This window comes from Apis dorsata, unplaced genomic scaffold (assembly GCF_000469605.1).
Source record: "Apis dorsata unplaced genomic scaffold, Apis dorsata 1.3 scaffold_92, whole genome shotgun sequence".
NCBI classification, from domain to species: Eukaryota; Metazoa; Arthropoda; class Insecta; order Hymenoptera; family Apidae; genus Apis; species Apis dorsata.
The window spans coordinates 736,819-752,100 of NW_006263390.1; the positions used below are offsets into that span (position 1 = coordinate 736,819).

A 15,282-nucleotide genomic window follows, 5' to 3' on the forward strand; every position below is an offset into this window, starting at 1 on the left:
TACATATTTGTTTATACCTTAGCTCGATGTTCTACGTTAGCTTTTCGATCGAGGAGAAGACTAACAACTTCATGTCTTCCTTGGAAACACGCCAATGTTAGCGCCGTATTACGATTAGTTTCAATTTGAGCATTTATATCACTGCCCATATCTAATAATAATTTCACTGCCGCTGCAATAAATATTATAAATATATTTAATTCTAGACTTAACACAATGTTTACATTTGTAAACATAATATTTTATTTTATAATAATAATATGTGTTATTTTATAATGAACATACCAACATGACCATTCATAGCAGCAAGCATGAGTGGAGAAATACCTAATTTTGAACCAGTTCGGGAATTAATTTCAGCACCATGACTAAGGAGAAGCTTTATTATATTAACATAACCACCGGATGCTGCAAGACTCAAGGGTGTGTAATCAGAAACATTACGATGCTCCTTATTAGCACCCCGATTAAGTAGAAGCTCTACCACTTCGTATCTACCACCACTGCAGGCAAGAGACAGAGGTGTATCCTTAGTACGTTCAGATTGAGCTTCTATATCAGCTCCATGATTCAAAAGAATTTCTACCACTTTTTGATGTCCTGCTGTTGCTGCCAAAATAAGTGGAGTAAATCCCTTTTTATCTCTGTGTTCTGTAAAATGTGAGATACAAATTTATAAAAATTTATGAAAAAAATTTATATTTTTAAAATTTATTTTATATTTTATTTACAACATATATATTATGACATTATTCCTATACCTATATCTGCACCACGGCTTAACAAAAGTTCAACAAGTTCTTCATGACCACCAGCACATGCTAAAGTCAAAGCTGTATCATGATTACTGTCTGTTTCAGAATCCACATCCATACAAGAAAATGGTGCAGGTGGTACTTGACTAGTAGCATAACTACCAACTGTAGGAACACCTGTTGTGTACTGACCAGCGACTAAATAATAAAATTTTATTAAAAATTCGATAATTTTTAAAATATTAAAATATTTATATTAAAAGATGATATATTTTTCTTTCTTTTTGTTCATATTTATAAATTCATATAATTGAATGAAATAAGAAAAATCTTATACCTGTTGTTGGATCCAATTGATAATTTTGGCTGGGGAAATTAGGGGTCTGCTGTTGGGTATTGGCAGTTTGTTGTTGTTGACAAGATGGTTGTTGAGATAAAAGTGGATATTTTCCTTTTTTTCCTTTACCGGTTGTAGGTGCTGTATAAACTTGCTTCTTATCTGAAGAAACAATAGTAGCAGCTGTTGTAGTTGCTGGTGCTTGAGTTTGAGTAGCCACTTGAACTTGATTAGTACTGCAAGCTGTTGATTGAGTATAACCATTTGTTTGATAGGATATACTATCTATTATTCCTCTTGCTTCACTTACAGCCGGTAAAGCTTGTGTGGGAAATGCTAACCACAAATAAATATTAAGATTTCATATTTTTACATATTTTTGAAATTATATATGTGTATATATATATATATACATATGTGTGTGTGTCTTACTTATCTGAGATGCTAATAACTGCGATTGAAAATGGCATCGAAGACCAGCAAGATATCCATCTTGATAATCTTTTAATGCGTCTTTATAAGGTTGGTTCTGTAGAGGTTGCGTACCAGTTAACTGTAAATCTGCTGATATATCAGCTTGTATCTGAACACCAGCACTAGTTACTTGAAGTGAAGGCAAAGTTGGTAGCACAGGATTGGTAAAATATTCTTGAGAAGTATAAGGACTGGTTGTTTGTTGAACTATTTGCGTGGTTTGCAAATGTTGTTGTTGCTGTTGTTGTTGTTGTTGCTGCTGTTGTTGTTGCGGCTGCTGAGAATCCTTACCATTTGTCACTTCTAATCTTTTCAGTTCGAGTTTTTCTTGATCTTCTGTCGCTACTTAATAAAAATAACATATACAATTTGATATGTGAAGAATTGAGAAAAGAAATAAAATAAAATCTTTTTTAAATATTTACCATCAACAGTATCATCAAAGCTAATAGATCGAAAAATTTCAAAAGCATCATCTAGAGGAATATGCGTGCCATCTTCTAATTTTATAACACTTTCACTTGTACAGAGAGCCTTTGCCTTTTGAGCAGCAGCAACAAAGGGACAAGCTCCATCTCGATGTAATCTTGCTAATTCAGGATCAGCCTGCTCCGTTAGATTTTGTTGAGTTGTTTGCTGCGCGTAATTTTTATATACATATGCATACATATTTATAAGTGTGTGTATGCATATACACACATTATCAGATAAGAAATAATCAATGATTACCTGATCATGAAGATGATGAGTATGTGTAGGATGAAGATGTGACATTAACTGAGTGGGCATAAGTATATTATTCCCATTAGCAGTTACTACTCCAGTTTGTTGCTGTGATTGCGATTGCTGTTGTTGAGATTGCTGCTGTTGTGGTTGACCTTGCTGTTGTTGCGGTTGCGTTTGCTGTTGCTGTACCTAATCAGATGTCAATATATAATTTGATGCATGTATTAATGTCAATATGTTAGAACAGAAATGAAATAAATAAATTGAAATAAATGAAAATAAAAATAAAAAAAAAGATAAGAAAATAGAATGAAAAATAAAATAAAAAAGAACAAACCTGTACTTGATCCAACTGTAATTGCAATTGCTGATTAAGTTGTTGCAGTTGATGCACTTGTTGAACTTGATAAGTATGTTGTCGTTGTTTTTGCTGATATTGTTGCTGAAGACCAGCCATCAAATTAGCCTGTTGTTGCTGCTGCTGCTGTTGCTGTTGTTGCTGTTGTTGCAATTTTCCAGCCATTACACTAGATGAAGCTTTCCGAATGTTCTTGCCTTCTTTTTTAGAGACCGGCTTTGCTTTCGGGCGATCACTTATAGCAGTACTCTGGCTAACATCGCTACTTGTGGTAATAGGTTGAGAAACTGACATAACGGTAGGAGGTGTAGATATGCTTGGAGGACTCGGTGTAGTTGCTGAAGATGTATTTGAAGTAACTGATGGAACGGACGACGTAACAGGTATTGTCGCAAGAGAAAGGGGAGGAGAAGTAGGAAAAGTATTTGTCGTTGGAAAAGTTTCCGATATGGTTGGAGCTAAAGATAACTGAGCTTCTTGTGCAATTCGTTTTCCTCTAAGAAATGCATTATACAATGACATTGCCTGGCTAGTGCCTTGATGAGTTAATGAATTTCCGGACATGCCACTTGTACTGCAAACTAAACCTTTGAACCAAAATCATTGTTTAAAATATTTTGCATTTAACAGAAATTATAAGTAATAAAAATTAGAAAAGAAATTTCAATATATACCTGATGACAATGTATCTGGTTCATTAGAATCTTCCTGTTGCTGTTGTTGCTGCTGCGTTACAACAGGATTTTTTGCACTACAAAACCAATGTCCTGGACCCTTAATTTGAAGTTCTCTTTCTACCCTCTACAAATATTTATAAAAATATTATTTCAAAAATATTGAAAAAAATGATTAATAATAAATTTTCGATTAATATACATGTTTCAAATGATTAATACTTACTTGTAATTCTTCGAAAATTTGTTGTTTATGAAGAATTTGCTCTTGTCGAGTGTTTTTTCGACTTTCTGAGACATTCAATCCTGGTGTTGGCGCAGGAGCAGGGCTAAGACTAATGTTAGGTTCTGAAAGATTAGTAAATCCTCCACTGCCTTTATCCAGAATATTGGTATCATCTTTAGTTGTTACAATTGATTCTCCTGCGGGTTGAGAACGGACTTGTTGCGCCTCTGCAGAAGTAAGACTCATATCTGGCATCATTGTTACAGATCGATTTTTTCTTAATAATGATTTTTGTGTATTATGTTTAGGTTGGAGATTTTGTGTTTGTGATTGATCTGCAGCATGTTGTTGCTGTTGTTGATGCGATTGGGGTTGGGTAGATGCATGTTGTTGATGGGGCACATGTTGTTGGTGCGTAATATGCTGTTGTTGCTGTGGATGTGGTTGTTGTTGTTGTTGTTGTTGTTGCTGTTGCTGCTGCTGCTGTTGTTGTTGTTGGGGAAGCAACATAGGTGTAGGTGTTGCATTATGCGGTGTACTCATCATAATACTGTGAGGATAATCCAACAAGAGTTGAACTACACTAGTATGTCCACCTTTTGCAGCTTCTATTAACATCGTAGAATTATCCTATAACAAAATTCAAAATTTTATCATAGTGATATTAAAAAATTTAATAAAAATTATTGTGCTAAGCTCAAGAGTTTGAAAAAAATGTGTATTTAAGTAATTGGAAAACTAATCTATTTTTGCTTAAAATAACCCTATATATTTTCCCTATTGAGAAAAATATTAATTTGATGAATAATAAAAAATAAGAACAAACAAAGAATTCTTTTTGTCTCTATGCCTTAAACCCGAGCTTTGCATATTATATAGTACATACCTTCAATTTATGAAATGGATTAGCAGATTGTGCAAGTAACAGTTCTACAACTGCCAAATGCCCACCAGCACATGCTAGTGAAAGAGGAGTATGATCATTATTCGTTGTTTGTCTATTAACATCTGCACGCTTTGATATAAGAAACTGAACTGTACAGAGGTGACCAGCTCTACATGCTTTCATTAGCGGTGTTCTTCCTCCTTCTGATTCGTGCTCCTATATATATTATATAAAATAAAAAGAAATTTGTAAATATCATAAAATTATTGTAATCAATACATGCAATATTATTTGAATTTAAATAAGACATACTAAATCAGCACCAAATTGAAGTAGAAGATCCGCAACATCAGTATGACCATTTTCACAAGCATAAGTTAATGCAGTATCTCCTGTTTGTGTTTGAGCATGGACATCTGCTGCAGATTCAAGTAAATAACGAACAAGTTCTAAATGACCTTCCTGTGCAGCTTCCATTAGAGGAGTAGAAGCACCCAATTCGATGTCAGCTCCTGCTTTAATCAAAAAATCTGCGACTTCTAGAAAGCCACCACAACAAGCTAAAGTAAGCGCTGTTTCTTGTGTTTCCTCAGTTTGAGCATTGATGTTAGCCCCTATGTCAAAATATATACATTTTATTTAAAAATTCCTTTGCTAATTATATCTCAATTCATATAAAAAAAAAAGAATTTGATTACCTTGACTTAAAAGCAAAGCAACCATTTCTTCGTGACCTTCACGTGCTGCTTCCATTAATGGCGTATAACCTTCATCGTTTACTTCCTCAATATTTGCTCCTCGTTCGATCAAAAGCATAGCAAGATCGACATGACCTCCACAAGCAGCCAAAGTTAATGGAGATTCAAAACTGTCTGTTGGCATATTCACTTGCGCACCTGAATCTAAGAGCAAACGAGCTACTTCTACATGACCATCCATCGATGCTTCCATAAGGGCAGTGTGCATTTCATCAGTTTTGTGCTCCTATATTATAAAGTGTTTCAATTTGTTATTCGATTTTACAAGAAAACATAATGACAAATAAATACCTGGTCTGCACCAGCTTCTAATAAGAAGCGAACCATTTCCAAATGTCCTTTATAACAGGCCAGTGTTAAAGCAGATTCTTTAAATTCATTGGAATGAGTATTAATTCCAGCGCCATGTTCCAACAAGATCTTAGCTACTGGAACATGTCCAGCACTAGCTGCTTCCATTAAAGGAGTATGACCATTTTCGTTATGATCTTCAACATTGGCACCTGCTTCTAATAATACTCGCACTACCTCCTCATGACCACCCGCACAGCCATACATAAGAGGTGTATTACCTAAAAATATAAAAAAAATTTAACTTGTCTTAAGTATAATTTATAAATTAATAAAATATTATTTTTTAAATTAAAATTATATTGATATTATATGAATATATGCTAATGATATAAATTATAAATATGAATATTTAAATTATATTCCATACCTGAAGTAGATTGAGCATTAACATCAGCTCCATGAGCAATAAGCAAGCTTACAACATCTACATGCCCTGCACTGGCAGCCTCCATTAAAGGGGTACAATCCCCCTTTATACCACGATCCTCTACGTTTGCACTCATTGCCAAAAGTACCTATTTACATAAAATATTATTCAAATAAAACATTTATTGTAACTAATGATTATTTTATAATCCAAATATATTATGTATATTATATATATCATTTTATTTTTCTGCAATATCAGAATCATAAAAGGAAATCATAAAATTCAGATATAACTAGATCAAATAATGTTTTTATGTATATTTTCATTACTTTTAATATATCATATTAAAATTATATCATTTAGAAACATGAAACAAACATAAATATTAATTTCATGATAATAATAATATTCACTATATACAAATGTACATGAGAATATAAAGCAATTAAATAAAATATCATTTAAATATATGCATGCATACGCACATTTATATATTTCAAGAAGTGTTGAAGTTAAAAAAAATTAAAGATCAAGTAGAATTCAAACCTGAGCAAGTTCGTAATATCCAGCTGAACAGGCGAGGGAGAGTAAACTCTCTCCCTCTTCTGTAGTTTCGTGAACACTGCGTCCTTCTGTTAATAATTTTTTAACAGTACCTACGTCCCCGTCAGTGCAAGCCTCTACAAGAGAGCGCTTTTCGTTTTGTGTGCGTGGATTATCGCTGCGCATACGAGTCAATGCAGCTGCTGCTTCATCTAATGCACAAGAAACACTAGATGTTATGCGACGGAGCACTTCGTGATCAGGTAAGTGCTTCCCATCGCCTGATGACAACTTGCCAATACCAGCTACTTCCAGCAATGATTCTAATCGAGCCTGAGTTTCGGGATCCACAGATCTTTCTGGATCTTCAGAAGTTAGCAGAAGCTTGGATGACTCTAAATGATGACCTTCGTCTAATTCAACCTGATCAATTGCAAAACACTCCACCTGCAAATAACAAAACAATATTTCTTCCAAATATTTAATATTTAATATTTAATTAATATTTAATCTAATACAATTAATTCATATATAAAATTGAGTCTAATAAAAATGTAATAATATAATAAATTTTAATCTAACATAAATTTATATCATAGATTATATTATTTTAATAAATTGAATATAATTAAGTTCAATTTTATCTTATATTGTAATGTCTATTGTAGTATTTCTTTTTATTTTATAAATAAATTATAATAATGTAATTGCATTTTCTCACTATTCTATATTAATTTATTAAAATAATAATAAGAGTTTGCTTTAAATGCAATATAATATTAATATTAATATTCATATATATAATAATAATATTAATATTACATATTATTAATATCAATTTTATTTTATACTTACACATAAATTAAACTGTTTATATAAAAAATTATATACTTAAAACTAAAATTTTGTTTCACTTCTTATCTTAACAGAAAAAATATGAAATTATAAAAATTAACCCAAAGATTGCTGAGTCATTTTTCTTGAATATATTCATTTTTCATATTTTTTATAATTGACTTGTAAAATAAACTTTGAAAATTACTAAATTAAATAGATCAATCATATATTTTATCAATATGAAGAATTAATCTTTTATGCAACGAATATTTATGATTAATGTTTGGCGATTATTGCATTATTTGAGGTTATTGTATAACACAAAATCCCTTTCACCTTATCAAAAGAAAAAAAAAAAGGTAAAGCGAGGGAAAAAAGATAAAAAAATGAAGGAGAAATTATATACAAATATACAAGAAACTTTCTGAAAAATTGTAGTAAAAACAAATATTGTTGTAAAAAAGTATTTATTAAACATGGAGGAAAAATAAGCAATGGAAATATAGTTAAAGTTTTGCGAAGTATGGAAATTATATAAATAGGAAAAGAAGTGTCCTTGTAATATGCGAAATACTAATTTCAAATCATACTTCTTTTAACGTTTTTAAAAATAAATTATAATTCCTAGATCATTTAAATTATAGTACGTACATCTCGTGTAGAGGTCATATCCTCTTGCGCGACGAGTGGAAACCAATGAGACATAAACGTAAATCAGAATGTAGGTGAAAGTATTTTGTTCTTGTAAGTGATTAAAACGGCTTGCTACTGAACACAAAGGCATAAGAACAATGTGCAGCCATTCCAAGAAGGACGAAACTGACACTTCCTTACTATACTCTTTGCTTGCGTACTAAACGCGTTCCGTTTGTTTTATCGAAATCAAAGTAAGGAGAAAACGTCGAGTATTCACTAATCGTGTGAGCACACGTCGTACTAACCAATATAATTGTTCGCACAAAAAATTTGTGAAAAAAAAAAAGAACTCCGTATAAGAACCGCTGGTAGAATATAGAATAATATGGTGGCTCTGCTCTCTACAATTTCCACGCCACGAACACGAGCGACATAGGAGAGCCGAGTAGCCGGCAGGTACAGGAGCAAGGATAGAGTTGAAATCTCGATGACAGTGTAACAGGAAGAGTTAAGTGTTACAATAAGGTAAGAAATACACCTATGAACGTATAAAGAAGGTAAAGAAACGACCAAGCAGACAAACAGGCTCACGAACTCGCACGAATACGCGAGAAACGCGGCCGAAGAGAACTCCGCTGGGTGGCGCACAACGTAGTGCAAGCGGACGTAAAATAGCTCTACACATATACAGGTATGTGTATAGCAAGAGGCATATGCGAAAGTTCGCGCGGGCGAACGTACTACATGCAGAATTACTAGTTCAATGAAAAGTGTATACATACGTGCGCGCGCGCGCGTATATGTATATGTGTATGTATTATGTATATACGTATAAACATATATATATAAACATCTACTTATATAAATATATACACGGACGTACACGTGCGTGCGCACGCGCTTGATTATGCAGTGCAGTTAACCGGAATGCTTTATTCAGCATTTGCACATATACGTTTGTAAGGTACGTGAGATTATAAAAATAAAATAAATTAAAAATTATACAAACGTTTTAATCGCTAATAATATTATATTTTATGTAATTTCATTTAAATCAATATCAAATACTTGAGTCAATAAATTAAAAAAAAAAACTATAGAAAATAAATCACGAAGTAGAAATTCAAGAAAATGAAATATATTTTAAAAAATAAAAAACTGCATGATTTTTTTTCCAAACTACAATACATTATGACGTTCCCTTATGTATTAACGCATAGATTACGATTATATAACATTTCTGCGTAAATTTATCTTTCTTTCTTTATTTTTCTGTTAAAAAAATTATATAAAATTTGTTTTATATCAATAATTAGCTTAGCGAAAGTATTACCTGATCATATGCTCGGAATTAAATTTAAATTTTGCAAAAAGACAGTTAAATTTTTTTTACACTACTTTTTTAATTTTATAAATCATTCATTGATTTTTAACTACCAACATATTCTTGGTTACAAAACACTAGTTAATTTTGCTATTGTTTTCCACATGACAATACATGTTAGGTTATAATTTCATAACTTTTAATAGGTATAGTTTCAAGTCGTAGTTCAAGTAGTTTTTTTTAAATATTATTTATTATAGTATAAATACAAAATATATAAAAAAAAATGAATACATGAATTGATGTTAAAAAATAATATGCACAATAATCGATCATTTTTTACTACATTTACTTCTTAAAATACTTATATCATAATAAAGTATCTATATGGATTTGCAATAAAATTAGATGTCAAACAAGATTAACATTGATTCCAATAGATTTCATCAAAATTTGATATATACGTATATATATATATATATATATATATATATACACTATGCGTATGTATTATACATACGTATACAAATAAATACAGAAGAGAAACAGGGAAGAGCGAAAGCAAATATATAAGAAAGGAGAAGAGAAAAGATGGGAGGGGGATAGTAACTGGATGGACGACAGAAGCGACAGCAAGTTCATGCGTGTGCGTAAATTCGTACATGCGTGCGTTCAACCTCTCATCGCACAAATATCTTATTCACGATGTGGCATATATTTTTGACATGGTTTACCTCTGAAACACTGTCCTCTTCGCTCTCCGACGAGTCTGCCATAAAGCGAGGCTGCAGTTCGGAGAAGGTTTCGGTCTCTGACTTCGTAGGGCTGGAATTCGAAGACTGGGGAGTCGACGACGTCTTTCCAATGTCGTGGTGAACGCTTGCTGATTTCTCGTGCTTCTGACTATCCGAGGTCGTTCCTTGTGCTACATTCTGCATCTTTACCTTCCAGATGAATCATATGATACTAAGGTATCGTTCCCGTGTTACAAAACACACACAGAACACTTGCTTTTCGACAATAATCTTGAGCACGATCGCCGTCATTCACGTAAGCTAACACCCGCCATTTCTACTATGGCCGACAACCTCCCGGATGCCTCTTCGACCATCTATATGATTGCATACGATTCGACATGCCATCTTTCGTTTTCCGTGGCGGGTAATTTCAATTTGCTTCTTCATTTCTTATTTAATTAGTATATAAGAGTATATATTATTATCATTTTTTTATTCATGCAAATTAATATCTGTTTCCAACGAAAATGATATAAGATATAGATAATTGTTGATAAATAATTGATACAAATTAAAAACGGAAAAACTTAGGATAAAAGGATAAAATAAGAGGATAATAATTTTTCAAAATGGTAATATTCAAAATGGTATAATTGATAAAATCAATTTAAGTACATTTAATCTAATTATGTATATATAATTTTTTTATTTAATAATAAAATAATATTAGGAAAAAATGTATTATTTATTTATAAATATTACTAACAATAAATTTTATAATTATTTTATAAAAAACATTCAATATCAATTTCTAATATAGAACAAGGTGTATTTAATTCAAATTTTGAAATTACATCTGGATGTAAAACTCCCATTTTACCAATTACTCTGTTATAACATAATATTTCTGCGCAACGATGAGGAAAAAAAGTAGGATCTAAAAAAAATTATATGAATTTAAATAGATATAATAGATAATAACTTGTTAAAATATAAATAAATTATGCTTTTTTATATTTTTATATTTTTTTTATAATAATTTTTCAAGTTACCGTCGACGGCACGAAGATAATATCCATTTTTCGTTTCATTATCATTCCATGGTACTTCTAATATTTGTAATATTCTGTCCAGTAAACCATGAATTAGTTCAAAACCATCAGATTTATTACAATATATTGCGCATAAATGCCGATTATTACGTGCACCAACTTCCATATTATTATCTTTTAATATAATATCAGATACTTCAAATAATTTGTGAGGAAGTGGCATCTTTTTATTTGCAGCTAATGTTTTCAATAATCCTGGTATCAAAGTGGTACGTGCAACCTATTACAATATAATAATATACCAATATTATTATATTGATTTTATATCTAGAATGAAATTTTTATTTTTAATAAAATTCATGTATATACCTGAAATTCTAATGTTTTAGGATTCAATATATGAACAGCTGGTACATTTATCAAATTATGACCTAATTTATTTGATATATCTTCACGTGAACACTAAGAAAAAATTATTTAATTAATTATAATGGTTCATATAACTTATATAGTTATTAAAAAAAAATTTATACTAATGAAGAAATTTATACTAATGAGAAAGTCAATGCTTCTGTGAATCCAGCATAAGCCAATTCTGTACGAAGTTGATCAGATAGTTTATTAAGTGGACACTATATTTAAAATATAAACATAATATTTAGAAAATGTTTTATATTAAAATTTTATAAATTTGAAAATCTATGAATTTTTTATTATTACCTCTTCCGCTATAGTAAATAAATATGGTATAGTTTTCTGAATTTTGTTATATCCATATGCTATAGCAATATCTTCGTAAATATCACATGCATGCAATACATCATGTCTTGTAGGTGGCACTTCAATGATTAATTTATTATTATTTTTGATAGATGTTTTTAAAGACATTCTAGAAAGCAGGTTAACTAATTCTTCTGCAGTTTGTTTTATACCAATATATTTCATTGCTTTCTCACAATCAATTTCTATAGTTCGATATTTTAAATCAGGATAATAAAAAACTTCTCCATTAGGATACAAGACTTCCACCATTTCTATTGTATATTTTGTTTTACAGTATTGACTAAAAGCACAAACTATGGTATTTAGTGCTACTTTTGCCTAAAGATATTCAAAATTTTAGTATATCAGTTCATTTTTTATTATATATATATAATATTAATTTATTAATTTTTAATTATTATTTCAATATTAATTTTTCATATACCTTTGTTAAATCTATTGCAGTACATTCTATTAATATATTTTTAGTATCAAGTGTAATCTTTGAATGATCTCCATTGATAATAGGTGGAAAGGATAAAATGATTCCATTACTGTCTTCTATCACAGGATAAAATGGACTATCTTTTATAATGTGTAAATATTGTTTTAATTGTGCATGATTCTGAAAGAAAAATAAAATCTAAATTGTTTATCAAAATCATTAAGATTTAAAAATACTTACACTATATAAATTCATAATTTCTTCTGCTGTATATTCTTTATCTTGATTAAGTGGCTTAAAACAAATATTAGTTGGTAATCTTGCATCATATAAAAATGGACCTTTAATAGTATCTAAATCATGAGTTCCAATTGATACTAAAGTTCTTTTTCTGCCTATATTTTGATGTAATTTTTCTTGAAGATCAATGAAGCTATTATAAGAATCCTCTGTAAATGTAACATCACGTAATATAGCTGCAACAATGTGTCCTCTAACTTCTAAGCACTAAAATATAATTTAATTTTTTATTGATTAATAAAAATTTAATTTTTCAATAACAAAAATTAATAACATAATTATTATATATACCTGCTTTGTCATTATAATTTTTTCTGTATTTGTATTAGGAAGTATTGCCATATATTGTGGTATATCAACTCTATACAAAAAAATTTTCTGAATATATAAATCTTATTTATAAATATAATAAATATAAATACAAGTTTACAAATCTCAAAAAAATTTATGTTTTTAATATAATCTATTGCAATCTATCTCTAATAATTGAAATAATTAAAATAATAATGAATTTATATCTTATGTAATATGATATGTAATATAGAAAGAATAACATAGTTTGTTAAAGATAATGAACAAATTACATATTAAATATATATACTGATTTAAAAATATAAGAAGTCCAAGAGTTAAACCCTCTAAGCATAATAAATCGTATCTGTTTGCTGGTATATCAATTTTATATATAACTTCCTCTAATTCTTGTCTGTTATGATTTAAATGTTCTTTTGATATAATTTGTTTTTCTGTTACCTAAAAAGTTTAATTAAAATTCTTTCATATATTAATATAATAAAATATATTATAATAACACAATTTTCAAAAATATCAATATATTTAATACAATTTAATAATATATGTTGTATGTATACATACCACTTCATCTAATTCTAAACCAAACTTGAAACATAAATCCTGAAAGTCGATATCCGCTAAAATTGTATTAGATATATTATTTTATATAAAAAAGATTATACTAATAAATATTTATTCAAAATAATTTTAAATATGGAAAAACAATATAACATTTTAATATTTTCAACTTACAATATGTTTTACCAAGGATTTTAAATAATAAGTCACGTTTGATGTTAATAGTAGGCATTTTTATATATACACTTCTGATAATAATCTGATACTGTAATAAAATGAATAATGTAATAAAATGAAATGAATTTATTTAAATTATTTTATTTTAATAAAAACTTTTTACAAGTTTTAAATATTAAGAAATATTACAATAATCACTATTAAGTAATTGAGATTGATGTTTAGAAAAAGAATTAAAGGTTAGAATGAATGTATAACATTATTGTACATAGAGAGCAGCATTGTAGATGTATCATAAGTTAAGGTTAGGTATTTCTTTTCTAATGATTTAATTTTACATTCATATTTATAGATTTAAATTAATTTTATAATTTTGTTAATGTAATAATTATTCGTTAATGTTTATATAGAAAAACATTATTTTTTATATGAATTTTTATATATTATATATTATTTTTAATATATTATTATATATTATATATTAATATATTATTAATTTTAATTATATATTATTATATATTTATTCAAATATAATTATATATTTTACATTAATATATAAACAAATAAAAATTATAGTAATGTATATAATGTATATATAATATATATTGAAGTGGTCCAATTATATTATTAAGACAAGAAAAAATTTTTTTATTATTTGAGTATGAAATTTTATTTTTTAAAAAATAATTGTAAAAAGTTGCAAAAAGTTATAATTTGTTTTAATAAATTATACATTATTTTTTATATTTACAATAAAAAAACTAATTAGCAAAACATTATATTGAAAATATATTATAAATAAATATTTTTTAGAACATAATAAAAGATAATTTTCATAATGAATCAATCAATTCCTTAATGAAATAATCATACTGAAAAAAAGAAACAGATATTTTTTTTTTTAATAAAAATTTTATACAAATGTTTTTAAATTTTCAAAAGCTTACCCATATAAATAATAAAAAAACAATAAAAGATAAAATGTAAGTTTACTCCATCCTTCCCTTTGATGAACTTTAAGAGTTTGAACATTCATTATATTAGTTGGATCATAAATTCCTGGTTTAGACATAATAGGTCTATGATAATATTGCCATAAGTGATATATTATTAATGGAATATTTAGAAATAATGAAAGCCACTGTCCACTACTTAAAAATAAAATGTTGATTAAAATATGTAATCCATATTCTGGAATAATTAGCTAAAATACACATATATGATTTAACTATAATTATAATTTATCATTATTATTTTCATATAAATAGTATTTATATAAAAATACTAATTTCAGAATCTTACCGAATTTAAATTATTACATTGTTCAATGGAATTTTTATAGCCAGTTTTTAATTCATCAAATGCAGCAACCTGAAAAATATAATATTTTTAACAAAAATCATTTTCATTCCTTATATCTATAATGCTAAGGTTAACAATAATTCATATAAAACAATTATATACATATTTTTATTTATTATTTTATTTTAAAAGTAATCATTATGGCTTGGCTTGGCACGTACGTGAAATATTGTAAAAATTATTAAAAATGCATCAACAATTAAAGCTACGATATATGAAAAAGCAATCAAAGTGAACGCCATTATAATAAATATATATGATAGTATTTAATTTAATTTAATAAATATACATAAATTGATTTATGAACAAAGAATGG

General features: G+C 28.4%; 3 protein-coding genes across 11 annotated transcripts in view; all 3 read right to left on the reverse strand.

The window, feature by feature from the left end:
• The window catches only part of LOC102672143 (ankyrin repeat domain-containing protein 17), a 17,854-nt gene extending 7,398 nt beyond the window's left edge, over positions 1–10,456 (reverse strand). For 2 of the 7 annotated variants that reach the window (XM_031508625.1, XM_031508622.1), the window contains exons 1-17: positions 9,993–10,455; positions 6,465–6,908; positions 5,916–6,063; positions 5,486–5,766; positions 5,135–5,420; positions 4,749–5,050; positions 4,437–4,652; positions 3,551–4,180; positions 3,325–3,451; positions 2,630–3,237; positions 2,296–2,481; positions 1,992–2,202; positions 1,525–1,911; positions 1,093–1,428; positions 762–953; positions 286–651; positions 18–172 (exon numbers count right to left, since the gene is read on the reverse strand). In XM_031508625.1, coding sequence (XP_031364485.1) covers positions 18–172; positions 286–651; positions 762–953; positions 1,093–1,428; positions 1,525–1,911; positions 1,992–2,202; positions 2,296–2,481; positions 2,630–3,237; positions 3,325–3,451; positions 3,551–4,180; positions 4,437–4,652; positions 4,749–5,050; positions 5,135–5,420; positions 5,486–5,766; positions 5,916–6,063; positions 6,465–6,908; positions 9,993–10,196 — 5,079 coding nt within the window. In that variant the 5' untranslated portion in view covers positions 10,197–10,455. Of the gene's footprint in view, positions 1–17; positions 173–285; positions 652–761; positions 954–1,092; positions 1,429–1,524; positions 1,912–1,991; positions 2,203–2,295; positions 2,482–2,629; positions 3,238–3,324; positions 3,452–3,550; positions 4,181–4,436; positions 4,653–4,748; positions 5,051–5,134; positions 5,421–5,485; positions 5,767–5,915; positions 6,064–6,464; positions 6,909–7,949; positions 8,564–9,992 lie in introns of those variants that run through there. The other 5 variants (XM_031508627.1, XM_031508626.1, XM_031508624.1 and 2 more) reach the window with 5 other exon arrangements.
• A 240-nt stretch (positions 10,457–10,696) lies between these two features.
• LOC102673052 (phenylalanine--tRNA ligase beta subunit) lies at positions 10,697–13,830 on the reverse strand. 2 transcript variants are annotated; one of them, XM_006611713.2, is made up of 11 exons: positions 13,602–13,830; positions 13,431–13,486; positions 13,156–13,307; positions 12,846–12,915; positions 12,495–12,761; positions 12,255–12,434; positions 11,768–12,148; positions 11,599–11,679; positions 11,417–11,509; positions 11,048–11,327; positions 10,697–10,932 (listed from the first exon to the last, which is right to left on the reverse strand). In XM_006611713.2, the coding sequence occupies exons 1-11, from the start codon at positions 13,657–13,659 to the stop codon at positions 10,781–10,783; spliced, it is 1,770 nt and encodes a 589-aa protein (XP_006611776.1). In that variant the 5' UTR covers positions 13,660–13,830; the 3' UTR covers positions 10,697–10,780. The 2 variants fall into 2 exon arrangements, with proteins under 2 accessions (XP_006611776.1, XP_031364488.1); XM_031508628.1 differs by having other exon boundaries at positions 13,139–13,307; positions 13,602–13,685.
• Positions 13,831–14,423: 593 nt separating this feature from the next.
• LOC102675265 (protein cornichon) lies at positions 14,424–15,255 on the reverse strand. Of its 2 annotated transcripts, XM_031508629.1 has the most exons (4): positions 15,128–15,255; positions 14,907–14,975; positions 14,552–14,808; positions 14,424–14,476 (listed from the first exon to the last, which is right to left on the reverse strand). In XM_031508629.1, exons 1-4 carry the CDS (start codon positions 15,206–15,208, stop codon positions 14,452–14,454), a joined length of 432 nt encoding a protein of 143 aa, XP_031364489.1. In that variant the 5' UTR covers positions 15,209–15,255; the 3' UTR covers positions 14,424–14,451. The 2 variants fall into 2 exon arrangements, with proteins under 2 accessions (XP_031364489.1, XP_006611884.2); XM_006611821.2 differs by lacking the exon at positions 14,424–14,476 and having other exon boundaries at positions 14,548–14,808; positions 15,128–15,254.
• Positions 15,256–15,282: the final 27 nt, after the last annotated feature.